The 18,595-nt window shown below is 37.6% G+C and overlaps 1 protein-coding gene across 3 annotated transcripts in view; it reads left to right on the forward strand.

The window, feature by feature from the left end:
- ndst2b (N-deacetylase/N-sulfotransferase (heparan glucosaminyl) 2b) overlaps positions 1–10,625 on the forward strand; it is a 67,464-nt gene extending 56,839 nt beyond the window's left edge. For all 3 annotated transcript variants that reach the window (XM_039665209.2, XM_039665211.2, XM_039665210.2), the window contains exons 3-14: positions 146–233; positions 331–485; positions 622–807; positions 1,995–2,123; positions 2,219–2,401; positions 3,175–3,271; positions 3,576–3,699; positions 4,131–4,305; positions 6,407–6,577; positions 7,707–7,816; positions 8,861–8,963; positions 9,819–10,625. In XM_039665209.2, the coding sequence (XP_039521143.2) occupies positions 146–233; positions 331–485; positions 622–807; positions 1,995–2,123; positions 2,219–2,401; positions 3,175–3,271; positions 3,576–3,699; positions 4,131–4,305; positions 6,407–6,577; positions 7,707–7,816; positions 8,861–8,963; positions 9,819–9,944 (1,647 nt within the window). In that variant the 3' untranslated portion in view covers positions 9,945–10,625. The remainder of the gene's footprint in view (positions 1–145; positions 234–330; positions 486–621; positions 808–1,994; positions 2,124–2,218; positions 2,402–3,174; positions 3,272–3,575; positions 3,700–4,130; positions 4,306–6,406; positions 6,578–7,706; positions 7,817–8,860; positions 8,964–9,818) is intronic.
- The last annotated feature ends 7,970 nt before the right edge of the window (positions 10,626–18,595 follow it).

Genomic DNA, 18,595 nt, shown 5'->3' on the forward strand with positions numbered 1-18,595 from the left:
GTTGTAACCTACAATAGCTTCATAATATACCCAAAATAAAAATCCGCAGTAGCAGCTCATCGTGTCAAATGCACACTATAAAATGATGTATATTGAACCAGTTGAAATTATTATTATTTTTTTTTCTTCTTCATCTTCTCACTAGGCACTGCTTCACACACAGAATAAACTTCGTTCTCTGGTACCTAATTTCACCTTCAACCTGGGATTCTCTGGCAAGTTTTTTCATACAGGTACAGTATGATAAAGTTATTACATGAGTTAACCAGGTCAAATCTATCTCCACCTCCACACATGCATTCTTTGTCTCTATTTGGTCTCACTTTTCAGGGACAGATGAGGAAGATGAGGGTGACGACACGCTGCTCCGACACCGGCAGGAGTTCTGGTGGTTCCCACACATGTGGAGCCACATGCAACCTCATCTCTTCCACAACGTCAGCGTGCTCGCAGAACAGATGAGACTTAATAGACAGTTTGCACAGGTCCGAATCTGCCCTGATACAGTGCATCCCAAATAATATGCTGTTGAATTCTTGATTCTGATCGGTTTATTTGTTCCACAAGAATTTGTTTGATTTTGCATGACTAGAAAGTAATCCCAAGTTGTGTCTCGTTTAGGAGCATGGGATCCCCACAGACATGGGTTACGCTGTAGCCCCCCATCACTCAGGAGTTTACCCTGTGCACAGTCAGCTTTATGATGCCTGGAAGAGTGTATGGGGCATCAAGGTGACCAGCACAGAGGAGTATCCTCATCTCAGGCCTGCCCGCTACCGTAGGGGATTCATACACAACGGCATTCAGGTAGGAACCCAAGTTCACCTGACTCGGTCAAACATGTTTCTCATTCTCAGGGGGCGTTTACATAAGATGCTTGGTTGCATCTAGCAAAACAACTAGACTGAATGCAACAGATTGCAGCGCTACATTTGTTTTTTACTTGATACCAAAGACGTCAGAATGTGACGTCAGAACAGCGGACAATGTCAACAAGGGCAGGTATTGTCAATCATGTGATTTTGGGTATGGTGGCACACCTTAACCCAGAAGTTTTATATATTTTCCTGCAGTTGAATACTTTTTTTTAACGTAGTGGTAACACATCAAGGTGCAGTAGATGTCATATTCAACAACAATGCTTTTTACAGCATATATTATTCAAGATTAATGCAAATTCCTAAACACTGAAGTTTGAAATAAGATTTTTGTATTGTTTTTCTAAGAAGTCACTTGTGCTCACCAAGGCTGTATTTATTTGGTAATACAGTAAAAACAGTAGTATTGTGAAATATTATTACAACACTAAAATTTAAATGAACTGTTTTTTTTTTATTTTAATATATATTGTTTTAAAATGTATTTTATTTTTGTGATGGCAAGCTGTATTTCCAGAAGCCTGACGCTTTAGAAATCATTGTAATATGCTAATTTGGTGCACAATTATTAATAATGGTTCTTCTTATTATCAATCTTTAAAACTGTTTTTGCGGCTTAATATTTTTGTGGAAACATGATACTTTTTTAGAATAGAAAGTTCAATGCTTCAACAGCATTTATTGAAAAATATTTTGTAACATTATAAATGTCTTTACCACTTCTGATCTATTTAATGCATCTTTTCTGTATAAAAGTATTTGGGGAATAATGATTTCCACACAAATTTTACATTGATAACAACTTTTGGCCCGTGGTGCCTTTTGCTCTTTTTCTTTTTTTAAATACAATTTTAATTTTTTAAGTTAATAATAATGAACAAACATAAGGTAACAATGAACAATATTTTAATTTAAATGATCATTAACCTAGAATAAAGCTGTTAAAATTGTTCATTTTTAGTACCTGATACCTAATGCATTAACTAATATTAACAAATCAAGCCTTATTGTAATGTTACAAACGTATTTTTAATAAAGAAATGATTACCCAAGAATGCTCTTATTTCTGTTAGTGTAATTTGACTTTACTAAGTTGTGTGTGGCTTTGTGTATCAGGTTCTCCCCAGGCAGACATGTGGGCTTTTCACACACACCATCTTCTACAAAGATTACCCAGGAGGCCCTCAGGAGCTGGACAAAAGCATCCGTGGTGGTGAGCTGTTTCTTACGGTGCTGCTCAATCCGGTTAGTGTCACACCCACAAAGACACTCTAACCCAATAATTATGCAATAAATGTTTGTTTTTTGACCCACTTGTTCCCGTCCTCTCCCATGGCTAGGTTAGTATATTCATGACTCACCTGTCAAACTATGGCAACGACCGGCTGGGCCTGTACACCTTTGAGTCGTTGGTGAGGTTTGTGCAGTGCTGGACTCACCTGCGCCTGCAGACTCTGCCGCCTGTCAGACTCGCTCACAAATACTTCCAGATTTTCCCTGATGAGAGAGACCCCTTGTGGCAGGTTGGTGCACTTACATTTTCATGGTTATTAATGAATCTCTTATTTGTTGTGGAGGCTGTCAACTGTGCCAAAAATGACACATTTCACCCCAAAATCAGTAGTAAAGTGAGCAATATATAAAAAAAACTTTATTTTATAAATTGTAATATCTAATTTTAAATTACTTTTGTTTCACTTTTGTTCTAAACATAAAGTGGCTGTTTGGATTTAAATAGTCAAATAGTAGTAAATAGTAACTAAAAGGTTTGTGTATATATATATATATATATGTAAATACATAGACACACACACACATATATATATATATATATATATATTCTGTGTGTGTACATTGTACTTATAAATAAAGACAATACATTAAAATAATGTGGTAAGAAATACCAGTTTGCGATATAAAGCAGCATAACAAGCTGTTTTGTACAGCTAAAAATAACTGGAAGTAAATCACACTGGAAGACACCAGACACATTAAAATTACAAATGGCAGTGTCGACTTACCTGAAAAATAAGGTGGATATGCATGCATAAATGGGTGTGTGTACAGTATATATGTACACACACACACACACACACACACACATAGTATTTAACAAAAAAACTACTATGTTAGATGCGTACCTGTGGATCCTCTGTTAAAGATCCTTGAATTAAAATGCTGTTTACATAATGAACAGGGACATTTACTGTACTTTTTGTACTAAGTAATTTGTATTATTTGTCTCATATTCATTTATGCTCACATTATACTTACAAATACTTATCCTGATGAACAGAACCCATGTCATGACAAGAGACACAAAGACATCTGGTCCAAAGAGAAGACCTGTGACAGACTGCCCAAGTTTCTAGTGATTGGCCCTCAGAAGACCGGTAACACAAAATATCAAAATCTATTCTTCTTTTTTTTTTTGGTTAAAAATCAATTCTGTTTTGAACATAAATGTGAGTTTGTTTGCAGTAACATAAGTGTCTAACCAGTGTCTCTTTAAGTATGTTGAAGTCTTATAAACCATAAGAAACTAAATTACAATCCAGCGATTAGCCAGGCTTTATGATGTAGGACGCATTTGGCATACAAGTCACGGAACACAGAATGTTTCCAAGAAATGTGATTCATATTTGACTAAAACAGCTTGATGCGGCATTGTATTCTAGTGTCATGATCTTTCCGCAGGAACAACCGCACTGCACTCGTTTCTTGCCCTTCATCCTGCCATTACCAGCAGCTTCCCCAGCACAGTCACCTTTGAGGAGGTGCAGTTCTTCAGCGGACCAAACTATCAGCGAGGCATTGACTGGTAACCATGGAAACTCCATCCATGCCTCATGCTCTTTGTTTCATTTGCAAAGCTTCACTCACATTGCACTGACAGAACTCCTTTTTGGTTTAAATGTGTCCTAAATTTTATATTTTAGTGAGTACATTGTGCCTCAGAAAGCATGACTATTGTTATTAATGCTGATATGTTGGGTAAAAAAATGTCGCTGGTTAAAAAAACAAGCTATTACTTTTCAAAGTCATCAGACATGTGGTTTTGCAAGGTAGACAAAATAAATGGTCAAATGAGTTCTGTAAACTTTCGATAGGAATGCCTTAACAAACACTCAGAACACCTGCATAGGAATGTTTAAAACAAACATCATTATTCCCTTCTTAATATTTTACTGGTATAGGATTTGCCGTTTGCTTCATTGTGCAAGCTAATTCTGTCCCTGTGTCTTGTCTCAGGTATATGGATTTTTTCCCTGTACCCTCAAATGTGAGCACAGACTTCCTGTTTGAGAAGAGCGCAAACTATTTTGACACTGAAACTGCCCCGAAGAGAGCAGCTGCCCTCTTACCAAGAGCCAAAATCATCTCTATCCTCATCAACCCTGCTGACCGGGCGTATTCCTGGTATCAGGTGCGTTTGTGAACACAAGACACCAGAGGATCAAGGTTTAGCTGGTTAGTTAGCATGACTCGGTTAGCCCCTGCTGGTAGATGTCATGACTACATCGTCTGATGTAAAATTGACATATATTTTCATTGGAAACGGAAAAATTTCTGTCTGATGCCTTTGATGGGACATTGCCCTCAAGGCATCAATGCACGTCTGAATCCAATGTTAGCTTTACTTGAATTCTCCCGAGAAACCTTCATCTGATCGGTATTTGAAGGCAGCATAGATGTACCCCTCACTGCATTTGATATCCCTTAATCCTGTGCTTTCCCTTATGTGACAGTTGAGAGATAAAATAACGATGGCATCTGAAAGTTGCAGTTGGTGGTCCGTTTGTGTATATATATACGTTTTTGACCAACGTTTCCAAAAGTCTGTCCAAAATCACCTATAGTACATGTGCAAACGCAGCCTGCAAAGTGTTTGCCTGATAAGGCAGCGAGGCAACAAGTCAGATGGCAAAGCTTTCAGACACAGCTATTCATTTCTTCTGTCTCTAGAGTCATTAGTCACATGACATTTAAAGTTTAGATGATTGGTTAAAAAAACACCTTGCAACAGAACTTAATGCCTACCCATAAGGAAAGATGGTAGATTCACATCAAATCACATGCAACTGCAAGTGAGACAAATGGGAATGAGAAAGGCCCCAATATATATATATATATATATATATATACACACTACCGGTCAAAAGTTTTAGATCAGTAAGATTTTTTTATGTTTTTAAATGAAGTCTCTTCTGCTCACCAAGGCTGCTTTATTTGATGAAAAAAAATGACAAACAGTACCGTAATATTGTGAGATGTTATGACAATTTAAAATGACTGTTTTCTTTTTTAATATATTTTAAAATGTAATTTGAAAGCTGAATTTTCAACATCATTACTGTTGCTGATTACACATCAGTTTTCAGTGTCGCATGATCCTTCAGAAATCATTCCAATATGCTGATTTTATGCTCAAAAAACTAATTATTATTTTCAATGTTGAAAACAGTCATGTACCTTTTTTTCCCCCACAATTCTATGATGAATAAGAAAGTTCAAAAGAACAGCATTTATTTAAAATATAATCTTTTCTAACATTATAAATGTCTTTACTGTAACTTTTGATCAATTTAACTCATCCTTGATGAATAAAAGTATTTTCTAATTTCTTTCCCCAAAAAAAAAAAAAAAAAAAAATTCTTACTGACCCCAAACTTTTGAATGGTAGTGATTAATGTTACAAAAGCTTTCCATTTTAGATCAATTCTGTTCTTATGAACTTTCTATTCATCAAAGAATCCTGAAATAAAAATGTAAAAAACTTTTACAACATGGATAATATTCATAAATGTTTCTTGAGCATCATATTATAATGATTTCTGTAGGATAATGTGACACTGAAGACTGGAGTAATGATGCTGTAAATTCAGCTTTGATCACAGGAATAAATTACACTTCACTATACATTCACATAAAAAATGCTGTTTTAAATTGTAATAATATTTCACAATATTACTGTTTTTTTTTTTTTGTATTTTTTTATCAAATAATTGCAGCCTTGGTGAGCAGAAGAGTCTTCTTTTAAAAACATAAAAAATCTTACCGATCTAAAACTTTTCACCGGTGTGTGTGTGTGTGTGTATATATATATATATATATATATATATAGCACAGAAGAGAGGACTGTTCATTCACATTCCTGCTGGGATTGAGAATGGAACTGGCAACCTTTGGGTTACAAGTCAGACTCTCTAACCATTAGGCAACGACTGACCCCTGTAATAACATGAATACACTGGAGAGCTGCCCTTATAGTACAAAAAATATTACTAATCAAAACGAAAGCAACACTGACTGACTCTGTTTTTAATACTGTAAAGCGGTTCACTAACAGTATACTATGGTCACGTATTTCAATTTATTATTATTTTTTTTTTTACCTCTAAGCAAAGAACGAAAGAGCGTTTCGCAGGGCCATCATAGAGAGCGTTTTCCAGATATTATAGACATCCTCCTCCAGTGACACATTAGAAGTTTACTGTTTACAACTGCTGTCACTCTCTCTCCACCAGCATCAGAGGGCTCATCAGGATCCTGTGGCTCTAAACTACACGTTTCACGAGGTGATCTCCGCTGGGCCGTCCTCTCCCGCAGCTCTGCTGTCTCTGCACCGGCGCTGTCTTCAGCCTGGAGCCTACAGCAGTCACCTGGAGCGCTGGGTACATCACTACCAGCCCAGTCAGGTGTGTGTGTGTGCACGCACGCCTACAGCTGACTTCTAGTTTAACCACTATTGACCTAGCCAGGTGTGAACACAAAAGATTTACCTCTTATAAGAACTCTTTTCATCTTAGTCAGCAGTTATGTCATGCTATGATGTAACTGTCCTTCTTTTTAGTTCTGGAAGTCAATTGTGTTCAAAACATGTGTAAATAGATGATGCTAGCAGGGGTAAAACACACAACACTGGTTCAGCTGGATACTGTGAGTCACTGCACAGCACACATAAAAGCTGTTAACCTAAGTTTAAATGCATATCTTTTTAGCGGAAGGCAGGTACTTGAATGAATAAAATCTTAATTAATGAAAAATATAAAAAATCAATAAGATATTTTTGAGCTTGGCATAACTATAAAAATATGTTACATTTACATACAAAAGTTTGGAGTTGGTAAGATTTTTTTATTGTTTTTGCTCACTAAGGCTGTATTTATTTGTTCGAAAATACACTACAGTAATGAAAACAATTTCATTCATATTGTGAAATATTATTAGTTAAAAATAACTGTTTTCTGTTTTAATAAACTTTAAAATGTAATTTATTCCTGTGGTGGCAAAGCTAAATTTTCCACAGCCATTACTTTAGTCTTCAGATTAATTTTTAGAATTTTTATTTTTAGATTTTTTTGGGGTAAATGTTCAGAGGGAAAAAATAGAAACTTGATCAATGAATGAACATATTAATTTCTTCTTCTTCAAAAATAAAATAATAAATCTTACTGACCCCAATCTGTATTCATAAAATCTAGAAATGATTTCGATGAAAGAATCTTGATGCTTGTTTTGCATTTTTTAAGTTATCTTAAGACTACTAGTTGATAATCATGGTTCATTTATAAGTGTATTACTGTAATCTGTGTTAAATTATTCACATGAATGAAAACTTGAGTTGTCAGCATCTGTTATCAACAGCTTTATATTTATGTTGAGAAATAACCTAGAATATTCACACAAACAAGTAATGAATGCACACACACACACATTTGAGTCTTCAGTGAACCTGCACTCGTTCAAAAAACATCTGATAGCGTTCCTGAGCAGAAGTGTGGAGCTGCATGAGTGTGTGTGATGTGCGTTTTATCCTGTGAACAGCTGTTGATCGTGGATGGTGTGCAGCTGCGCTCCAGTCCTGCTCAGATGATGGATGGGATTCAGAAGTTCCTGGGAGTCACACCGTACTTCAACTACACACAGGCTCTGACGTACGAGCTCTCCTCCTAATTACACACCTTCTCAATCCAAGAGCGCTTACAGTAGTTCACTTTTAAAAAAAACTTTTGCTGATAATTTACTCACCCCCATGTCATCCAAAATGTCCTTGTCTTTCTTTCTTCAGTCGAAAAGAAATGAAGGTTTTTGATGAAAACATTCCAGCATTTTTCTCCATATAATGGACTTCAATGGGAACCAAACGGTTCAAAGTCCAAAAGACAGTTTCAGTGCAAACTGTTTAAAGGGCTTTAAACGATTCCAGACGATGAATAAGGGTCTTATCAAGTAAAACGATCGCTCATTTTAAAAACAAAATAACAAAGTTTAAGTTTTATAAGCTCAAATGGTCGCCTTGCTCTGTTCTGTGATGCGCGTTCGTGACTCTCCTGTTTGAACTCATTTATCAAAATGAATGAATCTTTTCCCGAGTCAATTTGTTCATTTCGTTCGTTGAATGAACCAAATGACACGAAAAAGATTCGTTGAACCGTTTGGTGCCCAGCAAAATGCATTATATGGAGAAAAATGCTGGAATGTTTTCATCAAAAACCTTCATTTCTTTTCGACTGAAGAAAGAATGTCATGGATATCTTGGATGACATGGGGGTGAGTAAATTATCAGCAAAAAAAAAAAAAAAAAAAACTGCTCCTTTAATAAAACTATATTTATTACAAAACTGATACAGTAGTTCCAGTCCTGGATGCTAATTGGTCACATTTTACTTAAAGATACACTATGTAACTTTTAGCCATTTAGTGGATAAAAATAAAACTGCATGCTTTTTTGTGGAAGATCATTGTTTTGGTGGTGTGTGGCTGTGCTGATAATACTGCGTACAAAACGTTCAAGATATATCCGGTTTAGATAGAAAGGATCTCAAGCTCAACCTTATGTATTACTGTTATAAATATAATGTAAAAACCTTAATACATTTTTATTTATTGCTGAAGTCTTGGAATGCATGTACATGAGTGTTTGTTTTCAAAAGTCTTACTATAGGAAAAGTGACCCTCTCTCTGCTCTCTGTTGAAAGGTTTGACGAGAGTAAAGGTTTCTGGTGTCAGAAACTGGAGGCAGGACGCACTCGCTGTCTGGGAAAGAGCAAAGGAAGGAAATATCCAGACATGAGCCTGGAGGTACAGCTCACTTCTCAATGTTAGAGCTCCAGATATGGAGATAAGATACTCGAACTGAACAGAAATAGACATCGCATTTCAATTATAGCCAAGCCAGTGAAGTTTATTTAGTCCTGTTTTCCTCTATAGTTCAGCAGCACAGTTGAGAAAGAGTCGGTTAGAAATCAAGTCAAAATAGAGCAGAATTCATCTCATAATTATGATGTACCAAAGTTTTTTTGTTTTTTTTTAATGGCACCAAATTTCCATGTCATATTTATGATTTTATATCAAGTTTGTCAATTTTTCATGTCTTGACTTTTTGTCAATTTACACCTTTTACCTCATAATTAAGAATTAGTATGCCATAATTGACTTAGTATCTCATCATTTTTACTTTTTATGCCATAATTGTTTTTATAATTTTCAGTCATAGACTTGGCGTCTCATAATTTTCATAATCTCATAATTAAGACTTAGCATTATAATTGACTTGTCACAATTATGATTTTGGAGAGTCAATCGACATACATTCGTACAGTTAGTCAATTATAAGATAATAATTCATAACAAAAAAGACAAAATGATGACTCAATTGAGATTTTCAAAATTGACATAAAAAGCCAAAATTATGACAGTCTTGAGAGTCTATTTTGATGCTGTCATAATGTTCCCGTTTTTAATGTAATTTTGACTTGCAGTATGTCACAATTATGATTTTATCTCGTGATTATGACTTAGTATCTTATAATTTTGACTTTTTATGTCATGATTATGGTTTACTGAAGCATGTTTTTTATTCTTATGTGATGGAAATGGGCTTCCATATATATATTTGTGTGTAACTCCCATTTTGTTTTCTTCCCATTCTTCCAGTCAAGGACGTTTCTGTCAGAGTATTACCGCGAGCAGAACGTGGAGTTACTCAGGATGTTTAAACGTCTGGGTCAGCCTCTGCCCGTTTGGCTCAGAGACGAACTGCACAACGCCAGCTGGAGCTGATAAGAACCTTCATGAGGAGAACCACAGCAGATCCCTGCTCCACATAGGAGAACTCGGGGCCCGTGTGCGGCAGGAGCCAAAAGAGGACTGACCCCTCTCGCCCTCCTTACTCCGCACAGGCTCTGACCGAGGAGACAGCCCGATCCCGCTGTCAGTCTGAATGAAGCCCTCAGAGTCAGAGTTGCCCTCAACCTCGTTATGGGAACTTGTAGTAGACCTTTATGGATTCACAGACATGGAAATGGGAGTGAATTGATTGGACGGCTTTAAAAAGACTTCTAGTGTGGTTTAAAATCCATTGTGAACTTGCTGTTTTGAAATGCAAATATAGTCTTCTAGGAAGAGAGGAAATTGCAGAAGATTGGGAACATTTTGTGGAAATACCCATGAAAGGCCGGGGCTATGAGAGGATTATTTAAATTTTATTCTCAAAAGTTTTTAACTCTGCCAAGCAGAGAAGTATTTAAATGTGCATCATAAATTTCAGCCATCTTGCTGCCTTTAAAAAAACAAACAAAAAAACAGTTACCGTTAAGTGATTTCTGTTTGCGGTCAACAAACATTGTGCAGCCCAAGGACCTAAGAAGAGAAGAACAGTATGCTGCAGACTTTTGCCAATGAGTGAATGTGAATTTTGTGTATGTGTAGCAACAGTTGGGTACATAAAATTATGAATTCACAGTAATGTGATCCCATTTTTTTTGTTCAGTTTGAGTACACACATTTACATTTAGTCATTTAGCAGACGCTTTTTATCCAAAGCGACTCACAACTGAGGACTAAACCAAGCGAGTCACCGTGAAGAGGCATAAACAACGCAAGTGTTCAAAATACAAAATTCAGACATTGCATGGGGTAGCCAGATAAGCAGGAATTTGAAAGAAAATGATTTTTTTTTAAGCTCCGTCTTAGCCAGTTTGAGCTGCAGGTGTTGTTCCTTCATCCATGCCGAGATATCAGCTAGACAGCTTGAGATTGGTGCAGGTACTGGTTGAAATGAGAGGCAGAGCTGGGTGTTATCAGCATAGCAATGGTAAGAGAATCCATGTGCCTGTATGATTGCTCCCAGTGATGTGGTGTAAATGGAGAGGAGGAGTGGACCAAGCACTGAACCCTGGGGAACTCCCGAGGTCAGCTGATGTGCTTTGGATACCTCGCCTCTCCATGCGACCCTGAAGGACCTACCTGTGAGATAGGACTCAAACCAGTGGAGGGAAGTTCCAGTGATGCCCAGTGATGAGAGGGTGGACAGAAGGATCTAATGATTCACAGTGTCGAATGCAGCAGACAGGTCCAGAAGGATAAGGACTGATGATTTGGAAGCAGCTTTAGCGATCTGCAGGGCTTCGGTGACCGACAGCAATGCAGTCTCAGATGAATGCCCTTGCTTGAAGCCTGATTGGTTGACATCCAGCTGATTGTTCAGGGACAGGAAAGAGGATACTTGGTTGAAAGCAAGTGTTTTTGCAATGAATGGTAAGAGAGAGACAGGTCTGTAGTTTGTTAAGAGTGATGTGTTCACTCAGTGTTGATTTTTTAAGCAGTGGAGTTACCCGAGCCTGCTTAAATGCTGTAGGGAAAATGCGTGATGAGTTTATGATGTGTGTGTGGGTTCTGGAAGAAGTGTAGGAGAGATTGCTTGGAGCAGATGTGATGGGATCAAGAGGGCAAGTGGTAGGATGACTGGAGAGGAGAAGCTTAGATACTTGTTCCTCAGTTAGTGGTGTGAAGGAGAAGAGAGGGTTGTTGGCTGGGGGTGTCTTGATTTGCGCCATTTCCTCTCCGCTGCCCTGAGTTCAGTCCGGTGTTCACGAAGAACCTCAGATAACCAGGGGTTGGAGGTAGTAACGCGTGCTGGCCTGGTGGAGAGAGGGCAGATGTTGTCTAAAGACGAGGTTAGAATGGAGCATAAAGTATCTGTTGCAGTATTCACGTCCAGGGATGAGAAATGCGAGGGTGAGGGAAGAGAGGATGACAGCAGAGGAAAGATGGGACAGAGAAAGTGCCTAAACCCTTTATGACCTGCCATAGAACAGTTCCAGCAGAGTATTATCTTTCTATTTTTACATGCTGTGCTGTCATTCTTTTGAGCATTTTCATATGCCATACATCAAAATAATCTTGAAGGCTATGTTTGTAATAAATAAATAGTAACTAGATAAATATCTCTCAAGAGTGCAATAAACAAAAAGAAATTCTACATATTTTATTCAATACAAAAACAATGATAAATGTCAGCCTCAAAGTTGTCAATGTGAAAAACGTGCATAAAACAATTTAAAACTATACTGTTTACATGAATTATTTTTTAGGATACACTCATTTAAAAAAGGGGTAAAAAAACATGTAAAATATTCAATTACATTTGTGGTCAAACAGATAACATTTTGCTTTTGAATATTGATTGAACATTGAATTGGTTAGAATATAAATTAAATAGACCCTGTCAGAACAATTAATAATAAAATAAATATAAAATACATAAATAAAGGCGATGAGCAGGCGAGAGTTCGGTGCGTCCGTGTACTTTCATTTTGACAACGTTGCGCACGCACGTGTGTGTGTGTGTGTGTGCTTGTATTTGCGAGTGTATAAACGAGAAAGAAATTATAGAATTAAGCAATGGTAAAAAGACAATAACGACAAGAAGGAACATATAGCAGATGGGAGTCAAGTGGGAGTCAACCCTATGAGATAGACGCATGGCCAAAAGACGCAGCTTTTGACGTCACTATATGCGACACACACTGGGGTCATAGTGCACAGGACGTGATCCTTCCATAGATCCGTCAATGGAAGACGTAACCACATGATATCTATGGATGTAACTATCAATCGCAGATCTACAGAACATGTGTGCAAAGACGTGCAATGCATTTTGTGATTATTTTTTTTTTTGTGAAATGCATTTTACGCAATTTGTACTGACTCATAGAGGGTGAAAACAACGCAGCATGAGCATGTTGGAGGCTTGATCTGATCATGTTACATCTCTGGTTTTGTATACAAAAAGAATGATTGAGCTAGCCATTTGGTTTCAGTTTCAATAGCCTGTCCGCCGGTGCTCCGGTCGGTCTTAAAGGGTTAATGTAGAGGGTTTTTTTTTATGTATAATTACTACATGCAGAGCTATACTGGCTACTGTATATACTATACGAAATTTTGAGTTTGAAACTCTGGATTCTGATAAAGGGCCATGGGACTTAGACCTGAGTGCAAAAATGGAGGCTCTAGACCCTTCCAGAGCTGAGATATCGAAACTCAAAATTTCGACCCGAAAAAAAAACGACAGTGTTACCCCTTTGGTTTTTTTTTTTCATTTTTGGGTGAAAAATTAAGTTTCTCCAATCTTCTCAAAACTCTGGATTATGATAGAGGGATGTGAGACTTTGACCTGAGTGCAAAAATGGATGATCTAGACCCTTCCAGAGCTGAGATATCGAAACTCAAAGTTTCGACCCGAAAAAAAAAACGACAGTGTTACCCCTTTCGTTTTTTTTCATTTTTTATGCGAAAAATTAAGTTTCTCCAATCTTCTCAAAACTCTGGATTATGATAGAGGGCTGTGAGACTTTGACCTGAGTGCAAAAATGGATGATCTAGACCCTTCCAGAGCTGAGATATCGAAACTCAAAATTTCGACCCGAAAAAAAAAAACGACAGTGTTACCCCTTTCGGTTTTTTTCATTTTTGGGCGAAAAATTAAGTTTCTCCAATCTTCTCAAAACTCTGGATTATGATAGAGGGCTGTGAGACTTTGACCTGAGTGCAAAAATGGAGGCTCTAGACCCTTCCAGAGCTGAGATATCGAAACTCAAAATTTCGACCCGAAAAAAAAAACGACAGTGTTACCCCTTTCGTTTTTTTTCCATTTTTGGGCGAAAAATTAAGTTTCTCCAATCTTCTCAAAACTCTAGATTATGATAGAGGGCTGTGAGACTTTGACCTGAGTGCAAAAATGGAGGCTCTAGACCCTTCCAGAGCTGAGATATCGAAATTCAAAATTTCGACCCGAAAAAAAAACGACAGTGTTACCCCTTTCGTTTTTTTTCATTTTTGGGCGAAAAATTAAGTTTCTCCAATCTTCTCAAAACTCTGGATTATGATAGAGGGCTGTGAGACTTTGACCTGAGTGCAAAAATGGAGGCTCTAGACCCTTCCAGAGCTGAGATATCGAAATTCAAAATTTCGACCCGAAAAAAAAACGACAGTGTTACCCCTTTCGTTTTTTTTCATTTTTGGGCGAAAAATTAAGTTTCTCCAATCTTCTCAAAACTCTGGATTATGATAGAGGGCTGTGAGACTTTGACCTGAGTGCAAAAATGGAGGCTCTAGACCCTTCCAGAGCTGAGATATCGAAACTCAAAATTTCGACCCGAAAAAAAAAACGACAGTGTTACCCCTTTCGTTTTTTTTTCCATTTTTGGGCGAAAAATTAAGTTTCTCCAATCTTCTCAAAACTCTGGATTATGATAGAGGGCTGTGAGACTTTGACCTGAGTGCAAAAATGGAGGCTCTAGACCCTTCCAGAGCTGAGATATCGAAATTCAAAATTTCGACCCGAAAAAAAAAACGACAGTGTTACCCCTTTCGTTTTTTTTCATTTTTGGGCGAAAAATTAAGTTTCTCCAATCTTCTCAAAACTCTGGATTATGATAGAGGGCTGTGAGACTTTGACCTGAGTGCAAAAATGGATGATCTAGACCCTTCCAGAGCTGAGATATCGAAACTCAAAATTTCGACCCAAAAAAAAAAAACGACAGTGTTACCCCTTTCGTTTTTTTTTTCATTTTTGGGCGAAAAATTAAGTTTCTCCAATCTTCTCAAAACTCTGGATTATGATAGAGGGCTGTGAGACTTTGACCTGAGTGCAAAAATGGAGGCTCTAGACCCTTCCAGAGCTGAGATATCGAATTTCAAAATTTCGACCCGAAAAAAAACCGACAGTGTTACCCCTTTCGTTTTTTTTCATTTTTGGGCGAAAAATTAAGTTTCTCCAATCTTCTCAAAACTCTGGATTATGATAGAGGGCTGTGAGACTTTGACCTGAGTGCAAAAATGGATGATCTAGACCCTTCCAGAGCTGAGATATCGAAACTCAAAATTTCAACCCGAAAAAAAACGACAGTGTTACCCCTTTCGTTTTTTTTCATTTTTGGGCAAAAAATTAAGTTTCTCCAATCTTCTCAAAACTCTGGATTATGATAGAGGGCTGTGAGACTTTGACCTGAGTGCAAAAATGGAGGCTCTAGACCCTTCCAGAGCTGAGATATCGAAACTCAAAATTTCGACCCGAAAAAAAAAAGCGACAGTGTTACCCCTTTCGTTTTTTTCCATTTTTGGGCGAAAAATTAAGTTTCTCCAATCTTCTCAAAACTCTGGATTATGATAGAGGGCTGTGAGACTTTGACCTGAGTGCAAAAATGGAGGCTCTAGACCCTTCCAGACCTGAGATATCGAAATTCAAAATTTCGACCCGAAAAAAAAACGACAGTGTTACCCCTTTCGTTTTTTTTTTCATTTTTGGGCGAAAAATTAAGTTTCTCCAATCTTCTCAAAACTCTGGATTATGATAGAGGGTTGTGAGACTTTGACCTGAGTGCAAAAATGGAGGCTCTAGACCCTTCCAGAGCTGAGATATCGAAATTCAAAATTTCGACCCGAAAAAAAAACGACAGTGTTACCCCTTTCGTTTTTTTTCATTTTTGGGCGAAAAATTAAGTTTCTCCAATCTTCTCAAAACTCTGGATTATGATAGAGGGCTGTGAGACTTTGACCTGAGTGCAAAAATGGAGGCTCTAGACCCTTCCAGAGCTGAGATATCGAAATTCAAAATTTCGACCCGAAAAAAAAAACGACAGTGTTACCCCTTTCGTTTTTTTTCATTTTTGGGCGAAAAATTAAGTTTCTCCAATCTTCTCAAAACTCTGGATTATGATAGAGGGCTGTGAGACTTTGACCTGAGTGCAAAAATGGAGGCTCTAGACCCTTCCAGAGCTGAGATATCGAAACTCAAAATTTCGACCCGAAAAAAAAAACGACAGTGTTACCCCTTTCGTTTTTTTTCATTTTTGGGCGAAAAATTAAGTTTCTCCAATCTTCTCAAAACTCTGGATTGTGATAGAGGGCTGTGAGACTTTGACCTGAGTGCAAAAATGGAGGCTCTAGACCCTTCCAGAGCTGAGATATCGAAACTCAAAATTTCGACCCGAAAAAAAAACGACAGTGTTACCCCTTTCGTTTTTTTTCATTTTTGGGCGAAAAATTAAGTTTCTCCAATCTTCTCAAAACTCTGGATTATGATAGAGGGCTGTGAGACTTTGACCTGAGTGCAAAAATTGATGATCTAGACCCTTCCAGAGCTGAGATATCGAAATTCAAAATTTCGACCCGAAAAAAAAACGACAGTGTTACCCCTTTCGTTTTTTTTTTCATTTTTGGGCGAAAAATTAAGTTTCTGCAATCTTCTCAAAACTCTGGATTATGATAGAGGGCTGTGAGACTTTGACCTGAGTGCAAAAATGGAGGCTCTAGACCCTTCCAGAGCTGAGATATCGAAATTCAAAATTTCGACCCGAAAAAAAAACGACAGTGTTACCCCTTTCGTTTTTTTTCATTTTTGGGCGAAAAATTAAGTTTCTCCAATCTTCTCAAAACTCTGGATTATGATAGAGGGCTGTGAGACTTTGACCTGAGTGCAAAAATGGAGGCTCTAGACCCTTCCAGAGCTGAGATATCGAAACTCAAAATTTCGACCCGAAAAAAAAACGACAGTGTTACCCCTTTCGTTTTTTTTCATTTTTGGGCGAAAAATTAAGTTTCTGCAATCTTCTCAAAACTCTGGATTATGATAGAGGGCTGTGAGACTTTGACCTGAGTGCAAAAATGGAGGCTCTAGACCCTTCCAGAGCTGAGATATCGAAATTCAAAATTTCGACCCGAAAAAAAAACGACAGTGTTACCCCTTTCGTTTTTTTTTCATTTTTGGGCGAAAAATTAAGTTTCTCCAATCTTCTCAAAACTCTGGATTATGATAGAGGGCTGTGAGACTTTGACCTGAGTGCAAAAATGGAGGCTCTAGACCCTTCCAGAGCTGAGATATCGAAATTCAAAATTTCGACCCGAAAAAAACGACAGTGTTACCCCTTTCGTTTTTTTTCATTTTTGGGCGAAAAATTAAGTTTCTCCAATCTTCTCAAAACTCTGGATTATGATAGAGGGCTGTGAGACTTTGACCTGAGTGCAAAAATGGAGGCTCTAGACCCTTCCAGAGCTGAGATATCAAAATTCAAAATTTCGACCAGAAAAAAAAACGACAGTGTTACCCCTTTCGTTTTTTTTTCATTTTTGGGCGAAAAATTAAGTTTCTCCAATCTTCTCAAAACTCTGGATTATGATAGAGGGCTGTGAGACTTTGACCTGAGTGCAAAAATGGAGGCTCTAGACCCTTCCAGAGCTGAGATATCGAAATTCAAAATTTCGACCCGAAAAAAAAACGACAGTGTTACCCCTTTCGTTTTTTTTCATTTTTGGGCGAAAAATTAAGTTTCTCCAATCTTCTCAAAACTCTGGATTATGATAGAGGGCTGTGAGACTTTGACCTGAGTGCAAAAATGGAGGCTCTAGACCCTTCCAGAGCTGAGATATCGAAACTCAAAATTTCGACCCGAAAAAAAAACGACAGTGTTACCCCTTTCGTTTTTTTTCATTTTTGGGCGAAAAATTAAGTTTCTGCAATCTTCTCAAAACTCTGGATTATGATAGAGGGCTGTGAGACTTTGACCTGAGTGCAAAAATGGAGGCTCTAGACCCTTCCAGAGCTGAGATATCGAAATTCAAAATTTCGACCCGAAAAAAAAACGACAGTGTTACCCCTTTCGTTTTTTTTTCATTTTTGGGCGAAAAATTAAGTTTCTCCAATCTTCTCAAAACTCTGGATTATGATAGAGGGCTGTGAGACTTTGACCTGAGTGCAAAAATGGAGGCTCTAGACCCTTCCAGAGCTGAGATATCGAAATTCAAAATTTCGACCCGAAAAAAAAACGACAGTGTTACCCCTTTCGTTTTTTTTCATTTTTGGGCGAAAAATTAAGTTTCTCCAATCTTCTCAAAACTCTGGATTATGATAGAGGGCTGTGAGACTTTGACCTGAGTGCAAAAATGGAGGCTCTAGACCCTTCCAGAGCTGAGATATCAAAATTCAAAATTTCGACCAGAAAAAAAAACGACAGTGTTACCCCTTTCGTTTTTTTTTCATTTTTGGGCGAAAAATTAAGTTTCTCCAATCTTCTCAAAACTCTGGATTATGATAGAGGGCTGTGAGACTTTGACCTGAGTGCAAAAATGGAGGCTCTAGACCCTTCCAGAGCTGAGATATCGAAACTCAAAATTTCGACCCGAAAAAAAAAACGACAGTGTTACCCCTTTCGTTTTTTTTCATTTTTGGGCGAAAAATTAAGTTTCTCCAATCTTCTCAAAACTCTGGATTATGATAGAGGGCTGTGAGACTTTGACCTGAGTGCAAAAATGGAGGCTCTAGACCCTTCCAGAGCTGAGATATCGAAATTCAAAATTTCGACCCGAAAAAAAAACGACAGTGTTACCCCTTTCGTTTTTTTTCATTTTTGGGCGAAAAATTAAGTTTCTCCAAT

The sequence above is a fragment of the Pimephales promelas genome, chromosome 17, assembly GCF_988280905.1.
Source record: "Pimephales promelas chromosome 17, fPimPro1.hap1.1, whole genome shotgun sequence".
In the NCBI taxonomy this organism is placed as follows: domain Eukaryota; kingdom Metazoa; phylum Chordata; class Actinopteri; order Cypriniformes; family Leuciscidae; genus Pimephales; species Pimephales promelas.